The 22209-nt window shown below is 41.1% G+C and overlaps 1 protein-coding gene and 1 long non-coding RNA gene across 4 annotated transcripts in view; one reads left to right on the top strand and one right to left on the bottom strand.

Moving 5' to 3' along the window:
* Window positions 1-22209, bottom strand: part of LOC122917330 — a 95706-nt gene that overhangs the window by 32418 nt on the left and 41079 nt on the right. The gene's annotated exons all lie outside the window — the stretch shown is intronic.
* ERAP2 (endoplasmic reticulum aminopeptidase 2) overlaps window positions 12996-22209 on the top strand; it is a 39011-nt gene continuing 29797 nt past the window's right edge. The window contains exons 1-3 of one of the 3 annotated variants that reach the window (XM_044265073.1): window positions 12996-13055; window positions 15771-16465; window positions 20472-20610. In XM_044265073.1, the coding sequence (XP_044121008.1) occupies window positions 15912-16465; window positions 20472-20610 (693 nt within the window). In that variant the 5' untranslated portion in view covers window positions 12996-13055; window positions 15771-15911. The other 2 variants (XM_044265064.1, XM_044265084.1) reach the window with 2 other exon arrangements.

Raw genomic sequence — 22209 nt, 5'->3', positions numbered from 1 at the left:
TCTGAAGCCTCTATAGATTTACTACGTAAATAAATAATCATGCAGGCAGTCAAAAAATGTGGAAAAGCAATAAAGAGGGTTCTTGTATGATTATTGTTGAGATATTAGGCCTCCTTCATTAGTACCCATAAAAATATAACAAGGTGAGCCGTTTTTATCTGCAATCTCCAGAGAAGGCATTTGAGGCCCAGGGAGGAAATGCAGAACAGTAGTTGGTAAGTGGTGGCTGTTGGACCCCACAGCTCATTCTCTTAGGTACCACTCTACCTTAGCACTTTCATAAGTCACTTACACACAGCACTCTGGACTTTAGAAACGTGGAATGGGATTCTTGAGCGTCAGGGTTCAAATTAAGATTCTCCCAACCTGCTCGCCCCTCTGGTACGCACTGAAAAGTCACTGATGGCATTTCTAACCCCAGGATGGCTTGTGTGTATTAAAGAGAAGCATCAAATCTTGTCCTGCTCCAATCTATCCTCCATATGGCAGTCAGAGTCACAGTCTTTAAATGTGAATTGGATTATGTCACTTCCTTGCTCAATATTCTCTGGGGGTTTTCCAATGTACTTTGGAAAAAAGCTGCAAGGCGTATTTCGTGGACTGATCCCCAAAGCCAGACTTCCACCCTGTTCCCTCGTGCCTCCTCCAGGATCTCACTCCTCCATCCTTTCCTCACTTTTCCCTTGTGCAATAACATGTTCAAGTTTCTCCTACTGTAATCAAGGCTCTTTCTTAACCTCTGCCCACCTTCCGCTCCCTCCCCAACCACTGCCTTGGTTCTCTTTGTCCTTTTTAACTGTAAGCTTCTGGAAAAAACAGCCTCCATACTCCAGCAGCTGTTTTCCCTCCGTACTCTCTTAACTCTTCGTAGCGAAGTTTCAGCCTTTACCTTCTCTTGAAGTCATCTCTTAAAGATGTGATCTGAGTCATTCCCACCCAGTCCAATGGGTCTCTCCTTTCTTGACTTCTGGGTCATGTTCTTGAGCTCTTCCCCCTGTCCCTGACCTCTCTACTTCTCTTTCCCTTTCCTTGTCCTCCAAAAGTCCCTTCTTCTTCCTGATCTGTATTTTCTCTTAACAGACACATCCACTGTAAAGACTTTATCACTTTTTTTTTTTTTTTTACAATTTCCAACTCTGAGTTTTTCATGTGCTCCTGTTCACATTTCTAACACACACTGATTTCTATGTGGAAATTCTTTCCAGGTGTTTAAGCCGTGGAAAACTAAGCTTCCATTACACCTGCCACACCTCTCTAGCAGAAAACCCTACTTCTCAGCACACAATTTAGAAATCTCATTTCTTAAAACAAACAAAAAATAATCCTATCTCCATCATTTAATATCACTTCCTTATGTGCCCTCTACCCATTTTCCAAATTCTCATAATTCTTTAAGATCCAGTTTATATACTCTCTCCTCCTCAAAGCCTTCCTTGATCACAGGTTCACTGTAAATTCTATACTAAGGGTAAATTCTTTTTTTTTTTTTTAAGATTTTATTTATTTATTTGACAGAGAGAGACAGTGAGAGAGGGAACACAAGCAGGGGGAGTGGGAAAGGGAGAAGCAGGCTTCCTGCTGAGCAGAGAGCCCCATGCGGGGCTTGATCCCAGGACCCTGGGATCATGACCTGAACCGAAGGCAGAGGCTGAACCCACTGAGCCACCCAGGTGCCCCTACTAAGGGTAAATTCTTAAAGGCAGAAGCCATGGGTTTGATAGCACTGTATTTTTCATTGTTTTCATCTCTACCTCCTCTCCCCAAATTCTAACTAACACTTAGTAGGCTTTCAGATGTTTCTTGAGCATATAAAGGAAGAAAGGAAAGAAGGAAGGAGTTCAAATATTTGGGGGAGATAGAGAAGAAAATGTAATCTTGGCATACTTCTTAGTTCTGCTGAGAATAATATTTGCGTAGTCACAATATGTAACTGTACTTACGACTTTCAACCTTGGATCTGACCTCTAAGGAAAAAAACAGAAGATTTAAATATAATTACATAATTGACAGGAAATGTTATCTACCTTAATGCTGTAAAAGTGAAGATCTGGTTGATAGATGGTGGAAGTGGAACAGGGAGGAAGGAGGGAGGGACACTTAGGATGTAATACCCTCCTATGGAAGGTAATGGGTTCCGATGCAGATTACCTGGTCCCTCTGCCACCTTCCTGGCCTTGTGACCTGAAGCAAGGCATTCCCTAAGCACCATATCTTATTTTTCTTACCTATAAATTAGGAATGACACCTCATAGGGTTGCTACCAGGATTAAATAAGATAATTCATGTAAAACACTCTTAACCATGTCTGGCAAATAGTAAAACTCCAGTAAATTTTAGTCATTGCTGACTCACACATTTGAGGTTAAAGAGATAATGTCTAAAGTTGATAGAAGCAGAAACCAAGGCTTATGTGTATTGCATAAAGATATAAAGGTAACAGAGGAACTAAAATAAAAATAGTAAAACTTGGAGTAGGAGGAGAAAATGAGGAAATCTTCATATTTCAAACCAGGAGTCAAAAGACCCTAAAAAGACCCTATTATAAGATATAGTGACCCCAAATATTGTTTAGAATTGGGTAAATAACCATCAGAAATTAAAAGAGAAAAGCTTACAAATGACTACTTCTGAGAAGTGTGACCATAAGTAGGAAAGAGTAGAGAGAGTTTCTGTTGCTTTTCATTGTAATTCTTGTAGTAGTTGATTTTTTACTAGGCGTATATTATTGTGATTTTTATAAGGAGGAAACATCCATACACATACACATATTCACATTTACAGGGACATAAAATGCTTCAAATTAGGGCAAAGGTGGTTACAGTCCCTGGTAGCACTCTTCCAAAATGTATCCACAGTAAACAGCTGGGAAATGAACAATGTTGCTACCCTCACTTGTCTGTAAGTGGTGGTGATTTGACACTTCCAGAGCAGAAAGCTCTGTTAGCTTCCAAAACAGAAAGATTGCCTTATTTTTAATAGAATAGCTGAGCTGAAAGCTTCTTAGCTTATGCTAAATATGTAGAACCCTCGTGTTTTTCTTCCCGTTTTCCTTCATATTAGCAAACAGGTGCTTCCTTCTTCTCTAAAAGTAATACTTGATGTTCTGAGCATTTCAAGGAAAGTGAACGTACATTGAGAATGACATTTTTCTCAGTACAGAAGAGATGATAGTGGAAAAGTCTCCGATTTGCTTTGCTTCCCTTTATGACCACCAGGTTGCTATAAATTGCACAGAAATATTCCATCAAATGATAAACAAAAATCATATTTCCGCTGTGGTAGAGGGTTTAAGATTATTTTTCACAACATAAAGCAAAATGTTATGGGTCAATCAATTATAAATGAGACTTATAGGGACGCCTGGGTGGCGCAGTTGGTTAAACGACTGCCTCCGGCTCAGGGCGTGATCCTGGAGTCCCAGGATCAAGTCCCACATCGGGCTCCCAGCTCCATGGGGAGTCTGCTTCGCTCTCTGACCTTCTCCTCGCTCATTCTCTCTCTCACTGTCTCTCTCTCTCAAATAAATAAAATAAAATCTTAAAAAAAAAATAAATGAGACTTATATAAACCCTTGGAGGGTTTATATACTTTTATATACTTTGAAAAGGAATTCTGCCCCTCAGTGAATTCTATTATACCTGATAATTTGGATTCGGATCTCTTGAAGATGAAGTTCAAAAGTAATTCCCTTAGAATATGGGGAAGTTTTGATACGTTGGACAAAGGAACAATACTAGTTTGTTTTTTTGTTTTTTTAGTGACTTACTTAGATGTAGGTTAAAACTGTAAAATTCTCTTCTCAGAAATTTGTAGAACTGCATGTGTTCAGTGGGAAACTTATTGGTAGAGACATGCAAATCTAAGTTCTTAATTTGAAAGACACTCGGGATTTGAGCAGAGAGCCAGAAACATTAAGAGAAAATTCATAAGAGAGAAACATACGAGCTTATCACACAGAAAACATAAATGACAAAGAAAAAGTTGGATAAGCAGTACCAGAGAAATAAAAGGATTTTGTATCTTTCCTTCCAGCTGTCTACATCCCTCACTGATCCTAGAAAAGACCCAGAAAAAAACTAGAGGTGGAAAAATGAAGAGCTTGAGCAGAGGATGGGAGGGGAGCTCTTCCTTCTCTCAACTCTCATGGACTTGTGTCCATTTGATCAACCCGGTTGCCAATAAAGAAAAAAGGGAGGAGGAAATGGAGGAGAAAACTGAAGTATCTTTTATTTGGAAAAATTTTTAAATGGCAAAAAATGTATTTTGGAGGTAAAAATAAAAAATATATTTCCCTCTAGGAAAAAAAAGAACAAACCACAGATTAAAGCTAAAATTTTATTTTAGTTTACCTTCTATGCTCTTTTTCTGAAACTCTTTTGATGGTCTTTCTTTTTTTCTTTAGGTTTATTTTATTTATTTATTTATTTATTTAAAGATTCTATTTATTTATTTGACAGAGATCACAAGTAGGCAGAGAGGCAGGCAGAGAGAGTGGGGGAAGCAGGCTCCCGCTGAGCAGAGAGCCTGATGCTGGACCCTGAGATCATGACCTGTGCCAAAGGCAGAGGCTTAACCCACTGAGCCACCCAGGCGCCCCATATTTATTTATTTTAGAGAGTGAGAGAGCATTCACACAAAGACAGGCGGCAAAAGGAAAAGCAGACTCCCAGCTAAGCAGGGAGCCCAATGTGGGGCTCCATCACCCTTGGATCTTGACCTGAGTGGAAGGCAGACCCTTAACAGACTGAGCCACCCAGGCACCCTCTGTCTATGGTCTTTTAGTCAATAATGAACAGATGTGAATTACACCACTGGCTCCATGAGAATCTGGTCCCTGACAGAATGCAGCATTCCTTCCCCTTCAACTGATATGTGACCTCCTTGATACTCCTTGTATCTTTGATATGAGTGAAATGCTTATCCAAATAATGGGAAAGGCTTCTGAACATTCTTACAGACAAGAGGAAAAGCCCTCAAGAGCTGCATCTTGTAGAAAATTTTCTATGTAAAAGTGTGATGAACTTGAAAGCACCCTATCAGTACAGGTTAGAGGGAGGCCCAGCTACCCCATTTCTAATGTTCCCACTGATAGCATGAAGCTTCTGCCTCCAAAGCAGAGTTACTCATGTATCCACATTTGATTTATTGGAATCCTAGGAGTTTTGACCCCTAGCCTTCAACTTATCAGAAATCCAAGCCTATCTATAAACCTGATTCTCTTAGGTCTAGTTTGTGCATTAGATAAATGTGTCTGATTAGAGCTTTTGGGCTTGTGTAATTTGCCATGGGATGTATGTCTACATAAAGGCAAAGTGCTAAAACAAACGATTCTCTGCAGTTACACATGTCACCACTAGATGAGGCTACCACTGCCTTTGCTCCCTTCTCTCAATAGAGTGTATTTGGCTACTTGATGACATTGATGTGGAATTGAAAATCCTAGGTTACTCAGGGTTGCCTTGCTTTGAGGATAAGGTGACCAGTCTATTTTGATAATTTCAATAAAATTCAGAGAGCTAAGTATTAAAGTGCACATAAATGCCCTATACTATAATCTATGGTTTCTTTAGCTGGTAACGATTTATTTTAAAAATATTCCCATCATCACCTACTGCACACTGATTTGTTTTGTACCAGTTATTGGCTCTAGGGAGGTACAAACATAGGACACAAGTGGAAAGAAAAGGCCTCTATTTCCTCTTAGGTAAAAATTGGGGATTAGCTTACTAAACATATTTTCAGAAGTATAACCCTGAGCTCATCCACTTTTCCTTAGTATACAGACTTATTAGAGGGTAACAGGTGGATACATAATTTTCATAGAAGAGAGTCATAAAGGGGCACCTGGGTAGGGCATAGTCTGTTAAGTGCCCGACTCTTGATTTCAGCTCAGGTATAATCTCAGGGTTGTGAGATCAAACCCCGTGTGGGGCTCTAAGGTTGGCAAGGTGTCTGCGTGAGATGTTCTCCCTCTGCCCTTTCCCCACTCACACTCATTCTCTCTCTCTAAAACAAATAAATAAATCTTAAAAAAAAAAGAAAAGGAAAGAAAAAAGCAGGGTCACAGGAACCCCAAAGGAGCAGGAAAAAGGAGCTAAGGTGGGGCTTATTAGGGTCTATATTTATATACAAAGAACATGATCAGATGATACTCTGGACTGTGCAGGGAGAAAGCTGAAGGGTGTGATGCATGTAGGGTTAGAGAGGACTAAACCCAAGTGGAGTGAAAACTACTTAATTGTCTGACCATCAAATTGTGGAACCACTGTAAGGGGATCAGATATCTCGGTGGGTTGAAACATTTCTAGTAAATGAGGATAATGTCTGGGCAAAGGCTCTAGTAAAACTCTTTCTGAGGTTTAGGGAAGTCTTTGCAGGGGAAAGAGGGCAGAAGAGAAGGTCCTTCTAACCACAGTAATGGCACACTATGTAACTGGACTCACAGTGAAGACAACTAGAAACACTGACAAAATATGAAAACATCTTTAAAGCATCAAAGACCAAGAGTTACTCAGCCAAGAGTCTAAAGAGGATGGAAATCCAAGAGGCATGTAAGGATTCTTTCATGCCTGGGGCATTTTCAGGGGTGGAAAAAAGAAACATAAGCTGAGCTAAGCTTTTGACAGCCTCATAGGACCCAGGGAGGCAAAATCAGGAGTCCAAGACCTGCTTAGCATAATGAGAAAGAAAAAAGCAGTCCCTGTCCCCCAAGAGCTGACCTGGTACCCACAGCCAGGCCTTGGTGTTGACCGGTTGTTGAACATGAACTATTTCATAGAACAGCATTGGACAAACCTACTCTACAGCTACGATCGACGAAGACCAAAAAAGGCTAACTTCAGACTCATGTCTGAAAACAGGCAAAACGTGAACATTGTCACTGACCCAAAAATGACCAAACACCTCCATATCCTGACCCACAGGAATGACTGGTGTCTCCTTACGAATTACAGTGTTACCCTTGGTCTACCCTTCCCTCCCTATTTTTCTTTTAAGATTGTATTTATTTATTTGACAGAGAGAGAAAGCACAAGTAGGCAGGGTGGCAGGCAGAGGGGGAGGGAGAAAACAGGCCCTCTGCTGAGCAGGGAGCCCAATGTGGGGCCCAATCCAAGGACCCCAGGATCAAGACCAGAGCCAAAGGCAGCCGCTAAACCAACTGAGCCCCGGTCTTCCTTCCTTACTAAGAAACGCCCTTACAGAAGTAGCCCTACCACTAAGATCATCTGAACCAAAACAAGGCCCGGCTTCAAGAAGCCCTTCTTGGTCACCTAACACAGCCTGTAAGAAGTCCTTCCCAGCATTTGCCTTCTGAGATGCCTACCCCTCTCCATGGTGTGCATTCTCTCTTACTGCAGTGACTGAAAAAAACAGCTCTTTTTAAAAAAATCGCTGCTTAGGGTACCTGGGTGGCTTGGTAGGTTAAAGACTCTGCCTTCGGCTCAGGTCATAATCCCAGGGTCCTGGGATTTAGCCCCTCATCAGCCTCTCTGCTCAGCGGGGAGTCTGCACCCCCCCACACACCCCGCCTGCCTCTCTCTACTTGTGGTTTCTGTCAAATAAATAAATAAAATCTTTTAAAAAAAAAAATCGCTACTTACCTTTTTACCCAGCTGGGTGGTGATTTTTTTTTATTACTCAAATTTTCTTGAGCTCTGTGCTGGGACACAGTTAAGCTACTTGAAAATGATCTGATCCTTTTGGATCTTGCTTTTAAGATTTGGGAGACAGGGCTGAATTGCTCCTTCCCACTGAGGCAAAACCCCTCTGTGTACTCTAGCTGTTGGTTTGTTGATCTTGAGGTTTTCCAGTCGGACTGGCAGACGCAGGCAGTTTCTGCCTGGTATGGGAGCCCAGTTCCATTACCTCGGATCCTTGCCAGTGCTCCTGTCTCTGGCTTATGCATTTTCTGCACATGCATGTGCTGATCAGTGATCCGCTGAATATTCAAGTGGAAATTTCGGCAGAGCTCCAAAGCACCCTCTCTCTTTCTGTACCTCTGTCTTCTCAGTACTTTTCCTATGAACTCGAGTTTCCTTGCTTTCCCAGAATCTCAGCTGCATCTATTCAACAGAAAATGTCTGCTGGGCTTTGCCCAAGGTCTCGCTCCAGGCACAGGTGTGTGGAATCCCTCAAGGCAATAAACTGGGACAATCGCAATGCTGACCTCATTTGTTTCCTTCTCTTCTGGGATCATGGCTGCCTCCAGTTGCCTGAAAGTCTTTGTCTTGCAAACTGTCCTGTGTCCATTTTTTTGGTTGTCTCAGTGCACGGAGAAATCGTAGTCCCTCCTCTATTCTAGCCAGCGTGAAAATTCTTTTTTTTTTTAATTTTTTTTTTTTTTAAGATTTTATTTATTTATTTGAGAGAGAGACAGTGAGAGAGAGCATGAGCGAGGAGAAGGCCAGAGAGCGAAGCAGACTCCCCATGGAGCTGGGAGCCTGATGCGGGACTCGATCCCGGGACTCCAGGATCATGACCTGAGCCGAAGGCAGTCGTCCAACCAACTGAGCCACCCAGGCGTCCCCCAGCGTGAAAATTCTTATAGACGTTTAAGCTCTGTCTATAAATAGTAGGAACCAAGAAATGTGTTTTGGTTTCATCAGAAGGTTTTATCATTTGGAAGCATTAAAATTGCCTTTCGAAATAAAGTATTTAAGAAGCCCAGAAGCGCTCTGCTTTCTTTTGCAGCCATTTTCCTGTTTGAAAATGTGTCATCAGTTATTTAGGTAGTATTTAGAAAATGACAGAAGCACCGGCATTTTTCATTTGGCTATTAAATAAAAATTTGAAATGTGGTACAATTTCAGTTGTCTAATGTCAGGGCTGCTTAATATTCTGTTCTACTATAGCAGTGTAAGATTTTTATTGTTTCAGTCTTCTGTTTTTGTTTTTAATAAATGTTGCGAAAGGCATACTGAAGATATCAATTTTTGAAAAACCACCTTCCTGTCAGTTGCTGGTTTAAAATTCTGATATTATACTCTTCTCCTTTTCTGTTGAAACTAAGGGAGTTTAAAAGAAGCTACCGAGTGTGTTTACTAGGTGAATTTCATGTTCCCACCCCCACGCAAACCCCTTCTCTCCATATTTTGCATAGGCCTTGGGTCTTTGTACCATCAGAAGTTTTCTTTTCTTTTTTTTTTTTTTCAATTAAAAATATCAAAACCATTTTACAGATTCTGGCTCTATTTATTTGAAAATAAACAGAGCCATCACAATCATACTGTGAAGAATTTTAGAGATCTCAATAGATTTTTAGAGATCTTTTTGAAAAGAGACGGGAGGCTGAGAACAGGAAGTGGTTTTCAGAACTGTCCACTGGCTGGGTATTCAGAGTGATAGCATCAAGCACTGACAAAGGTCAAACTGTACATATGTTAAGGGGAGAGAATTCAACAGCCACGCTAGCAAAACAGGGAGAAGGAGATTCAGTAACGTGTCATCTGTCAGGAGGGCTATTTATCTGTTTGTTTATGGCGAAATCTCACCACCTACAACACAGGCAGCATTAGGAAATAATTTTTAAGGCATCTGAGTGCCTCCAATAATATCCAGTTGGCTTTGTTTGTTCATTTTTCAGCATTTAGCCCTTTAAAAAAAAATTATTTAGACAGGCTCCCCACTGGCAGGGAGCCTAAAGTGGGACTCGATCCCAGGACCCTGGACTTGACCAGGACCCTGAACTTGATCCCGGGACTCTGGGATCATGACCTGAGCCCAAGGCAGATGCTGAGCCACCCAGGTGCCCTCAACTTCTAGCACTCTTGAAGGAAAATTCCTGAAACAGTTCTAGGGGGAAGGTTGGGGACAGTTGAAGGTAACAATAGAAAGTAAATACAAATCTAATAATAATGGAGGAACTGAAATAAACTTTGTAGAGTATCCAATTCAAAAGAATTCAAAAAGATATAGCAACATAGGGTTATTTATTATATCTCCTTGGCCTCAAGGGCAGCATTTTATTATAACATAACATAATCACTGATTATTATTAAGGTAGTATGCATGTAAATAACTTTAAAGTCCATAAAACATTTATAAACTGATTTCTACATATTGTCTCAAGTTGATTCTGACATTGACAATAACACTCTGTAATAATTAAGGAGAGAATTATTGTCTCTAATTTGGACATAAGGAAGTAACTTACTTTAAGAAGGCGGCAAGTTCAATTCTCTTGACTCTAGGTCCAGTTTGTAATAAAACAAAACAAAATAAAACAAAACAAAACAAAACAAAAACAAAACCTTGAGTCATTCAAGTTTAAATCTGTTGAGAACACCCTAAGGGGATGGAAACATCTGTAATATATTTGAGAAATTTTCCATTTAAAAATAAGTAAAAATCTTTGAACATTTTGCCAAGTAAGTTTCAACTCTCGGGAAAATTCATTTTCACTCATTCATTCTCACTTGTTTGTTGAGGGCCTATGAGGTACACACACCTGTGGGGTGCTGGGAAGAGGTGGAGGTGTACTGCTTGGCCCCCAGTCTTCAGGAGTTGGTTGTTGAAGGAACAATATGAAACACAAACTTGTTAGCAGAAGATAAGTGTAGTAGCACTAACGGAACAAGTCCCCATAGTTAGGGACTGGAAGCGAGCCTGTGTCACTTCCAAGGTGGTATTTGCCTTGTGACAAGTAGGTTTACACAGGGGACATGGAGAGAGATATCTCACACGTAGAGTGCAGCTTCAGGAAGATGGGGACAGGCCAGGCTGGGGACATCCATTGATGTAAAGTTCCCTTGTCTGCCTGAAGCATGGAGCGAGCCCAGGGCTATCTGAAACGGAAATAAACAAAAGGAAAATATTGCAAATGCATTCCCTCAGTCAGCAGGTATGAACTGAGAGGCCAGGCTCTGGGCATTTGGGAATGAACAAAGTAGCTGAACTCCCTGCCTGCAAGAAGCTTATGTCCTAGTGAAAGGACAGATGAACAAATGCATCAGTACATAATGTAGTATCAGATGTTGACAAATGCTAAGAAGGAAGGAACTAAGCAGTCAGGGGTGATAGAGGAGGTGATAGAGGAGGTGATAGAGGAGATTATAGAGGAGGTGATAGAGGAGGTGATAGAGGAGATTATAGAGGAGGTGATAGAGGAGATTATAGAGGAGGTGATAGAGGAGGTGACAGAGGAGGTGATAGAGGAGATGACAGAGGAGATGACAGAGGAGGTGACAGAGGAAGTGATAGAGGAGGTGATAGAGGAGATGATAGAGGAGGTGATAGAGGAGGTGATAGAGGAGGTGACAGAGGAGGTGACAGAGGAGGTGATAGAGGAGATGACAGAGGAGATGACAGAGGAGGTGACAGAGGAGGTGATAGAGGAGATTATAGAGGAGGTGATAGGGGAGATGATAGAGGAGGTGATAGACACTGGGTGGTGGCAGTCAGCATGCCTGCAGGTAGGAGGGCTCTTCTTTTACTTTTGATCATTTTATATTTTTTGAAGATTTCATTTTATTTAATTGAGAGAGAGAGAGAGAGCATGAGCAGGGGGAAGGGTAGAGGAGGAGGGACAGCAGACTGTCCGCTGAGCAGAGCCTGACAGGAGGCTCGATCCCAGGACCCTGAGATCAGGACCCGAGCTGAAGACTGAGGCTTCTCCGACAGAGCCACCCAGGCGTCCCAAGAGTGCAGCTGTGTTAGAGAGAGCCACTAAGGAGAGTCTGAATGAGGAACGGTTCAAAGGCCAGGTAAAGTGAAAGAGTAAGATATGTGAATTCTCTGGGCCACAAACATCCCAAAGCTTATTCAGTTATCAGGAAAAAAAAAAAAATTAGGACCCCATTTTGGTGAGAAACAGTTCTAAGTAATAAGCTGGGAAGTCACCTGGAACTTCCTCAACTTTGTCTTCTGAAGCCCAGACCCAGAACCCTGTTCTCCTGGGCGGGGCAGAGTTCTGAGAACACACTGAGCTGGGCCCTGTGACGGAGAATGTCACCAAAGTACCCCCTGCTTCCTCTACAACTTTTGCCCCTTCCCTCCCCTGCTGCAGAATTACATACCCAAGAGTCAGCCAGTGGTGCCTTCTCTTCTTTGCCCCCTCCCCACAACACACACCTGTTTCCAGTCAACCTCCCCACCCACCCCACTATGCCCCTCTAACTAGACACAATGCCACCCTTAGGGTCCCCATTCAACCCTGTGCCTCTAGCCCTCGGTGGAGGCCACCTCTTGGACATTCGCTCCTCTGCTTTATCAAATCATTTATCCAGGTTGACATAAAAAAAAAAAAAAACCCAAAAGAGAAAAAAAAATTAAGGCATGAGATTTAGCTAAGATCGAATCATGGCAGTACTTGAATGTTGAGCCAAAGCACGGGTTGCAAATTCTAATGTGTGGCAGGACGAGGCACGAACACCAGAACATGAGGACAGGCTGTTGGACAGTAAGAGTCAAGCTTGTTATGTTTCCCTTGAGAATAGTACTGGCGTGAAGGCATTGCCCTTTAATGCACTAGGATCTAAACAAAACCACCAGACAGAGCATGAGAGAGTCTGTGGGGTCCTCCGTGGTCTCCACATGGGGACCTGCCTCTCTGTGTAAACAGGATGAAACGCCAGGAAGGTCTGAAGCTTGGCACGCCATGATCAAGCAGTAGCGTCAAGGATGAGTCCGGGGCTGGCACCAGACCAGTAAACTGCCAGACCTGACCTTGAGGAGCCAGGGAGACCTGATTGAAGGTCATTGTGAGAAGTAATGAGGACCTAGACTACTCTAATGACTAGAGGCATTGTTTAAAATTTGAAAAGAAAGAAATTGAAAGTGAAGAATCAAAAGGAATTTGTAACAAACTGGAGAGGGGCCGAATCAAAACAATTATATGGTCTTTTCACAGAGGACGGAGGAGGGCTTGAAGCAGGGGAAAGTCTCGTGCCTTTTGGGCTAAAGCTCTTGTCCTAAGCCCTTCTATAGTTCGTCTATACTCTAACGAACCAGCCAGTGTTGTAATCAGTAGGCATGCTAAGTTCCGGTTCCTACCAGAACAGAAAGTGAAATCAAAAGTAGATTCCCCTTCATTCAAATCTGCAACAGCGTGGATTAAGGTAACTCCTCAACATTTCTCTTCCATTTTTCTTAAGACTCAGAACTTTTCAGTGAGGATAATTACTGGAACTTAAGGTATAAAACTGCTGTATTGAGGAGATCTTGTCATGTTGAGTGAGGCTCCCGAGAAAGGGGGTGGGGGGAATCTGGCACTGCATCCTGGGCATGTGGGTGAGGTTAAGGTTGGGACTTGATTTAAGAATCCTTCAGCTTTACTGACTCACTCTCTCTTCCAGAGATTTCTTAGCTTTTCCCAAACATTTCCTGCAATTCTTGTCTTGGATCCCAGGACATTTTTTTCACTGAAGTGCTATTGAATATAAAGGAAAGTCCCCAGACTAAGGGTCAAGGGCTCTATTTTCATCCCAATTTTGCTTGAAATTTCCCATGTGATTTTGGTAAAATCACTTCCCCTCAGTTTCTTCGCCAGGACACCAAAGACATATTAGCTGGCTTTTCAAGTCCTTACTGAGCTAAGGCTAAAGGCTATACGAATATAAGTAAATAGCAAGACCTTTCTCTCCAGTCTTACCAGTAAAATACAGCTTTCTTGGAGTGTGTCTGCTGCAAGTGGAGACGGAAATAGTCCTTAATCTATGCCAGAGAATTCAAGTAATAGTAATCACAGTAATGGTTTAATATTTAACATTTATTATGTGCTTTGTATTTACTAATTATGGTGCTATGCCAAAATCTTCGCATGAATTCTTTTTTTTTTTTTAAGATTTTAATTATTTATTTGAGAGAGAGAGAGAGACCACAGAGGCAGAGGGGGGAGCAGGCTCCGAGCAGAGAGCCCAACGCAGGGCTGAATCCCAGAACCCTGAGACCATGACCTGAGCTGAAACCGAGTTAGACGCTCAACAGAGTGAAACACCCAGGCACTCCTAGCCACCATTTAATGCTTATTTGAAAAAGATGGAAGTGTCATCATCTTTTCAATTAAAAAAATCTTCCTCAGCTTTATTGAGATATAACTGACATTATAACCTTGTGTAAGTTTAAAGTGTCCAACACTTTGGGTGCCTGGGTGGCTCAGTTAGTTAAGCGTCTGCTTTTGGCTCAGGTCATGATCCCAAGGTCCTGGGATTGGAGCCTCGCATCAGGCTCTGCACTCATTGGGGAGTCTTCTTCTCTGTCTCTCTCTGTTGCTTGTCCTGCTTGTACTCTCTCTGTCTCTGTCAAATAAATGAATTTTAAAAATCTTAAAAAAAAATAAAGTGTACAACACCTTGATTTGATACATTTTTATATTGCAAAATGATTACCACCGTGGCATCAGCTAACACCTCCATCCCATCTCATAATCACCACTTCTTTTTTGTAGTGAGAAAGTCACGGACCTACTTTTTTGCGAGGACAGTGAGAATCTAGTCAACATTCAAGTGCAAGATATAGTATGATTATCTGTAATCACCATGCTGTATATTAGATCCCTAGAACTTGTTAAACCTTCCAATTGAAGTTTGTACCCATTTCCCCCACTGCACAACTCCTGGTAGCTGCCACTCCACTGTGTTTCTCTGAGTTCAGCTATTTTATATTCCCCAGAAACCTGATACATAATATTTATTTGTCTTTCTCTGCATGACTTATTTTACTTAGCATGATGTCCTCAAGTTCCATCCATGTTGTTTCAAACAGCAGGATTGCTTTCTTTGTCATGGCCAAATAACATCTCATTGCAGGTATATATAGCACATCACTTTTATTTGTTCATCTATTGATGGCGCCTTAAGTTGTTCCCTTATCTTGGCTTTGAAATTTTTTATTTTACCATTCTTGTTTGTTGTTGTTGTCCCTTTAACAATACGTGCTTGTCTGCAGTGATATTACAAATTGGAGAATTAAAGTAACTGTTGGGATAATTAATTCTGAAGAGCTTGCTAATGAAAAAAAAAAAAGGTGGGGGGAAGGAGACTGTTCATGGACTGGGTTGGAGCTGGGAGGAGGTAAATAGAAGCAGGTGACCAGGTGGGAGTCAGAGTTGAATCACCTAAACTAACAATATTGTTTGTCCTCATTTTATATTTTGTGATTTTACCCTTCTAATAAGGATAAATCATCTTAGTCCTATTTAGAGGCAGTGCATTCAGTTTGATTTAATTGCACTTTCAAAGGTAGCCTAAGATGAAGAACACCAAAACAATTTTTAAGTATTCTCATTAAGAATATTATAAACTCAAATTTTATTTCTTTAGCTTTTGATATATTGAAAATATACGTTGACCAGCATCCTTTCCAACAACAGCCATAGAATAAGGCCATTCAGATAATTTTATTCATTGAGAGAGGTGAAGTTCAATGCCGCAAATAATTAAAACTGGTATCCAAAGAATATAGATTTTGTGACTCAAGACAAAATAGAGACCACCTGTGCAGCTAATTTTCAGGTGTCCAGGATACAGCCAGAATGGTGTAGCCAAATATTAAAAATATTTAGCACTCAATGAATTTACATTCCTGCCTGAAGTTCATGGCATAGGAATGCAGAGGGAATTCTACACATAAAATTTTAAGGCATAGTCCTTTCATTTGGCCTCCACAGGATTTTTAGTAATAATCAAATGATAGCTCAATTTCTACTTCATGTTGTGGTTATTTGGCTTCTTTCTATGAAAGCAGGTTTTCTCCATTCCCATACTTTTTTTTAAAGAGTAATTTATTAATTGAACTCATTTTCTACATGCTATGAATTTTTTTTTCCCTTCTAGGTCAAATCCGTTTATTGAAACGTATCGTTCAGATCCTGTGTGATGTAACTGGAGTGAGTACAGTGCTACAGAGAATTAAGAGACTTAGTCTGGATATTAATTTGTCTTCTAGAGAATATATTTAGTATCCATTCTTCTGCAATGGCCAATCCGTGCAGAAAACTGATATTTAATATTTACATGGGATTTTACTGCTCAGCCATTATGGCCAAAATATGCATTTGTTCTCAATTTTCAACGTCATCTATTGATCCATTCAATAAGGACCCTGGGGCTTTCCCCGTAGCCACCAATGGGGAACCATTTCCTTGGAACGAGCTAAGGCTCCCGAGGGTGGTCATTCCTCTCCACTATGACCTTTTGGTCCATCCAAATCTTACCTCCCTGGACTTTGTTGGTTCTGAGAAGATTGAAGTCTCGGTCAGAGATGCCACCCAATTCATCATCTTGCACAGCAAGGACCTTGAAATCATGAATGTCATCCTTCAATCAGAGGAAGATTTGAGATACAGGAAACCAGGAAAAAGGCTGAATGTTTTGAGTTATCCTGCTCATCAACAAATTGCACTGTTGGTTCCAGAGGCACTAATGACTGATTTGAGATACTCTGTGGCTATCGACTTCCAGGCCAACTTAGCCAATGGTTTTCAAGGGTTTTATAAAAGCACATACAGAACTCATGGTGGTAAAACAAGGTAGGACCTCGCTCTAGCTGTTTAGTCTCTTATGATACTTTCCTTATGGGTTACAATTCTTTGCCAAGGAGCACATTTCAGCAGTCATTTTTGAAAAGCTCCATAAACCATGGAAACTTGGAAGAAGCAGCAGCTCTGCTGTTTCTTAAGGAAATATCAATGAAGATGAGAACACAGAATGCTAAGGCATAAACAGCTAGAGGGAGAATGACTAGGAGGAGAGACCAGTATGTGACTGTGTTGAGACAGCTATGTTGGTTTGCTAGGGGGAAGGCTGGTCATGGCACAGAAAGCTGAAATAGGGAAGGCTTCTCAAGGAGATGAGTCTTGATCTGAGACCAGAAAGAACCACAAGTGAGGTTTGGTTTGAAAGAAAGGAAGTGAGAGTGTGTGTTCATTCCCCAAGAAATGGCATGACTCAAATCTAGAAGGCAGGATCAAGTGCGTTTGCAGAATGGAGAAATATGGTCAATTTCATGAGCTCCCATTTATTGAGCACATACCATGTGCCAGGCAATGTTCTAGGCATTGAATGTGGAGTGGTAAGATATGTAGGAAGAGACAACCAGAACAAGAAAGTAAATTAAATGGGCAAGGTAAATGATAAATGCTAAGAAGGAAATAAATTGAGGTGCTGTAATAGAAAGAAAGTGTAGCTGGGGATTGGAACTCATTGATCAAAGTGGTCAGAAGAGTCCTTGCCAAGGAGATGCATTTAAATGGAGAACAATGTTTTGAGGTTTGTTTTTTTTTCCAAAAAGGAGAAAATCATAAGGACATCTTTGGGTAGAGTATCTCCAGACAAAGGAACAGCAAGTGCAAAGGTTGTGAGGTTGGACTGACTGACCAACATGGCTTAAAGACACTGAATAAAGGATAAAAGTAGAGTAGAAAGGAGTCATATCAGGCAAAGACTTTGAGCCACTTGTAGGGAGTTTAGGCTTTTCCTCCAATGCAGTGGGAATTCATCAGGAGATTATGATCTGATGTATGCTCCATAAAGCTCAAGTGTATGTTGCGAGTATGATACAGAGAGGGGGACACAGGGGACAGTAATTTTTTAGGAGGTCATTACAGTGGTGGGGGCAAGAAATGAGGGTGTCTTGGGCCAAGCTAGTGGCAGTGCTTACGGAGAGAAGTGATTGAATTTGCCGTTTGTTTTGGAGAGTAAAACAGAATTTTCCAACAGTTACATGAAATTAGAAAAAAAGAAGCATCAGTGATCCATAGGGTGGTTGCTTTGGTTGTCCAGAGCCGGGGTCCATCTGGGAGGGTTTCGGTGCTTTCCCACCTTTGATCAGTGACACTCCACTGCCAGTTAGAGAAACCCAAACACAGTGGTTTAACCACATAGGGGCCCACTCTTTTCTCATGCCACAAGAGGTCTAGAAACAGGACAGCACAGGTTTGCTACAGCACTCTCCGGTGCTATCCAGGACCCAGGCTGCTTCTATCTTTCTGCTTAGTGCCCTTGGCATATGGCTTGCCTCCTAATACAAAATGATTTCCACACCTCTAGGCATTAAGTCCACACTGTGGCAGGAAGAAAGGGGAAGTGGGGGGAGGGGAGAAAAAGACAAAAAGAAACATGCCAACTGAGTATTTTACAAGGTTTTCCCACCCAATGACTTCAATCAGGACAGAAGGAGTTTTATTGCCCCAAGAAGTAGCAAGGGACTCTGAAGAGGTGATTTTTTTTTTTTTAAGATTTTATTTATTTATTTGACAGACAGAGATCACAAGTAGGCAGAGAGACAGGCAGATAGAGGAGGAAGCAGAGAGCCGGATGCGGGGCTCGATCCCAGGACCCTGGGATCATGACCTGAGCCGAAGGCGGAGGCTTTAACCCAATGAGCCACCCAGGTGCCCCTGAAGAGGTGATTTTTTAAAAATTGGACACATTTTCTTCTTGAGTAAAATCAGGATTCCACTGGAGTTGAAGAAGAGGAATGAATAGGGGACCTTAGCAATGTCTGCTACATGTCTCTTCTTTCCCATCTTATGTGCTCACTACCCTCTGAGGACTCATATGTTCCCCCCTGACCCCCACAGTCCCCAGTAGTCCCCGTAGGAGAGCCCTTCCCCAAGCCCATGTCTTTGCTCCTCACCTTGGGACACTTTACTCACTGCAGTCTCAGTTGTTATGGGTCTTGTTCTCAGCTAGCATAGTACTGGGTAGGGAATTTATCAACTTCTCACTAAGGCAACATGTGACCAGTGATGGCTTTTTTCATTTTTTCAAGTGACAAGGACTCTACCACAAGGACATACTTTTTAAGGGTATTATTTTGGAAGATGTGGGAAATTGGAGTGGGAGATGATGATGATGATGATGATTATTTTAAGTAGAGCCGGAGGACTTTTCAACATGTCTCCCATAACTAACTTCAGGCTATTTCTGACTCTTCTTATGATTAATTAGTTCTCTTCATCCTCAGTCACATAGTAGATCTAACATATAAGATGATTTGCAGCACAGTGTCAATAGACTCATGGATCTCTCTCTCTCCTTCTCTCTCTCTCTCTCACACACACACAACTTAACTTCAAATATAAAAATAATCCTATCAACAATAGTTCTTTGAGAAGTAAGAAGTCACTACTTCACATACAGAGCTAAAATTAATTGTGCAAGTACCAGAAAAAAAATATTAAACTTTTTCCTTTCCCACTATAGACTTACTGTAAACAAAATTTCACATTTGTGAAAATTATTCCAGGCATGTGGAATTCCTTTATACTTGTAGTAGCTGCTACCAAATAAAGCCTGTAGTTCCAAGCAAATCAAATTGTTTCGATCCCTAGCCCCATTTTCCAATCTATATTATAGAAACAAAGTAAATTGAGGCACAATTATCCTGGAAACCCCTCTCCCCCACCCCAGCCCTTCTCATCCTTTATCTGACCCTAGAGATGTTTTATTCTCCCTCCTTCTCCAATAAAAGTCTGCATTCCAGCTGTTTGTTTCTTTCTTTCCTTTTAAGATTTATTTATTTATTTATTTGACAGACAGAGATTACAAGTAGGCAGAGAGGCAGGCAGAAAGAGAGGAGGAAGCAGGCTCCCCGCTGAGCAGAGAGCCTGATGCGGGGCTCCATCCCAGGAGTCTGGGATCGTGACCTGAGCCGAAGGTAGAGGCTTTAATCCACTGAGCCACCCAGGTGCCCCTCCAGCTCTTTTTCTTAATTGAAGCTTTAAGTCCAAAGAATAAATCTGTAATTATACAATTTCAGACATTATCCAGGTGATAGGGTACAGAGATTTATCAGAATATCTATCTACCTATTATAGTCTGAGGACTAGAGCTACTTTGTCAGCAAGCAGAGAAAGCTAGAAGTTCCTGGGAGTTAGTCTCCCCATGGGGTACAAAATATAAAATCCCAGCTCCTTGCCTCTAGTTGGAGAAATCTTAAAGATGTAGTTTCCATTCCAGAGCTCCCCAGAGATCGGACTGATGCCGGATCCAGCCTGCTTTTTCTTCTGTCCTATCCTGCTTCCTTCACACCTTACCTACCTCCTTAACATCTCTTGGAGGCATATTTTTAATGAAGCAGGGTCTGCTTTCTGAGAACACAACCTAAGGCATCACTCACATTCACAAGTACTCAAGTCTCCAAGTGAAGCCCCATCCTTAGAGATGGTATTTTACTACTCATATCCTAGTCAGTTTCGGTATCACGTTGACGGGACATGCCTATCTCATTTAGTAGCTAAGGAACTAGTAAGCTTACTCGAATTTTCTGAGTCTCGATATCCTTGTCTACCATGAGTGTGAAGGGAATCATATAAGCAGAGCACCTAGCACTGTTTATAATTCACGATTGGCAGCTAGTAACAGAATTTACCCTGTTTTATTTTAAAAAAAAAAGCCTAGATTCACTAAGATTATAGTTTGAGAAGTCAAATATATCACCTCTAGGTTTGATAAGCTGTGTTCTGAAGGTATAGTTCATTTCTTTTCTTGCTTTCACTTGTAAAATTCTGGCCGGTGGTTTCTTCATTTCAGAATAATTGCAGTAACCGATTTTGAGCCAACTGAAGCCCGGATGGCTTTCCCTTGCTTTGATGAACCATCATTTAAAGCCAACTTTTCCATCAAGATAAGAAGAGAAAGTGGACATGTTGCACTCTCCAACATGCCAAAGGTATTGTCACTTGCAGAAACTTTGGGGGAATCATTCTCAAGTTGAGCCTCGGTCTTTGTTGTATTTTTTTTAAATATATTTTTTTTTGTTTTCAAGATTGAAGCCATTAATTTGTTTTCTCCATCTACATATTATATAATAACCCCAATCCTACTAGATTTTAACATCATTCTGTGTGGGGCATTGTTATATCAGAAGTTTAAAAAAAAGTGATTTATATTTGATTCGTATTCGTATGGAAACAATGTTCTTTTTCAATCTGTGTTACTTGGCCAATGATGAAATTCAGAGCCACCCAGAGCAGTGCTTCTCAAACTTTAATGTTGAGATGAATCATCTGAGGATCTTGTTAAAATTTAGATTCTGATTCGGGTTGGCATGGTGAGGCTCAAAGTTCTGCCTTTTTAATGATCTCCCAGGTGGTACCACTGCTGCCGGTCCAGACCTCACATTTAGAGTGAGAAGGATCTAGAGAACCCTGCCTGGGTTCCTCCCTGGAAATTCTGCTCTAGTGGTCTCTGATGAAACTTAGAAATCCTTTTTTTTTTTTTTTTTTAAATTCCATGGGTAATTCTTAAAATTATCTATGAAAATCATCTATGGTAGTTATACACTCTTTTTTTTTTTTTTTAAAAACTGAAAGAGACATTTGAACCCTTTATTTGCCCTCAAAATTTGGAGACTCTGAAAGATACGGCTGACGGCAGGCCTCATTTGATATTTCCTGGCTAATGATGTGCTTGCCATTTGTGATGTTTGACAAAATATAAAATAGTTCACAATTGCTGCTTGGAAAGTGAGACAAAAATAGAGGCTCTTCTGATCGTGCTTCAGCAAAAATGAGCAGCCCAGAAGGCAGCTGGGCCATCATAAGCCAGCAAGGGGCCCTACCCCAGTTTTCTCTCTGCCCTTCACAGTGATCAGCCTCTATGCCTGAAGGGGAGAAATGAGTCGATAACACAAGACACTGAGTTTCCCTAGATTTCTGTTTCATGCTGGTAAAAAAGGTATTTGTTCTGATAGACTGGCAGAACAGATCAAGGGGAAAAGTGACAATACTCCACGTGACACATATCCTAGTTTTTCCCTGATCATCCAGACAGCAATTTAATTAGCCTACTCATTTCCGGATAAAAATGATCATGTACTTGAACTGCAGGTCTGCTTTCTAACTGTACGTTCATTTAAGGGCAGTTCAGTCTCTTTCCCAGCAGCTTTTTATTAATGTCATTTTTCACGTGAGTAATCATGGAAGGTAAAGTAAAAATATAATTATTTTCAAGCCTTTTCATTAAAATGTGATGCAAACATAATTGCCATTTCATTATATTAGAACTTAAATTTTTTTTAATCTTTAGAAACCTCCAGCAACTTCTCCTATTTAAGATAAATAAGTGCATGTTTCAAAAATATTTTATACGATCCTTGAATATTTGCATTGTCTCAACTGATTTGTCCAGTTGCCTACATAGTGACTTTTCCAACAAATACTGGCTTCACTTTCTGCTTCTCAATGACATGCCCAACCCAAGTTTCTGTGGTTGACCAAAAAGGACAATTGAAGTCAAGCTACGGTCTTACACTCTGGACAATCACAGC

Source organism: Neovison vison, chromosome 1 (assembly GCF_020171115.1).
Source record: "Neovison vison isolate M4711 chromosome 1, ASM_NN_V1, whole genome shotgun sequence".
Classification (NCBI taxonomy): Eukaryota; Metazoa; Chordata; class Mammalia; order Carnivora; family Mustelidae; genus Neogale; species Neogale vison.
Note: the sequence above shows the minus strand (reverse complement) of the source record. Positions and strands in the feature narration are given on the sequence as shown.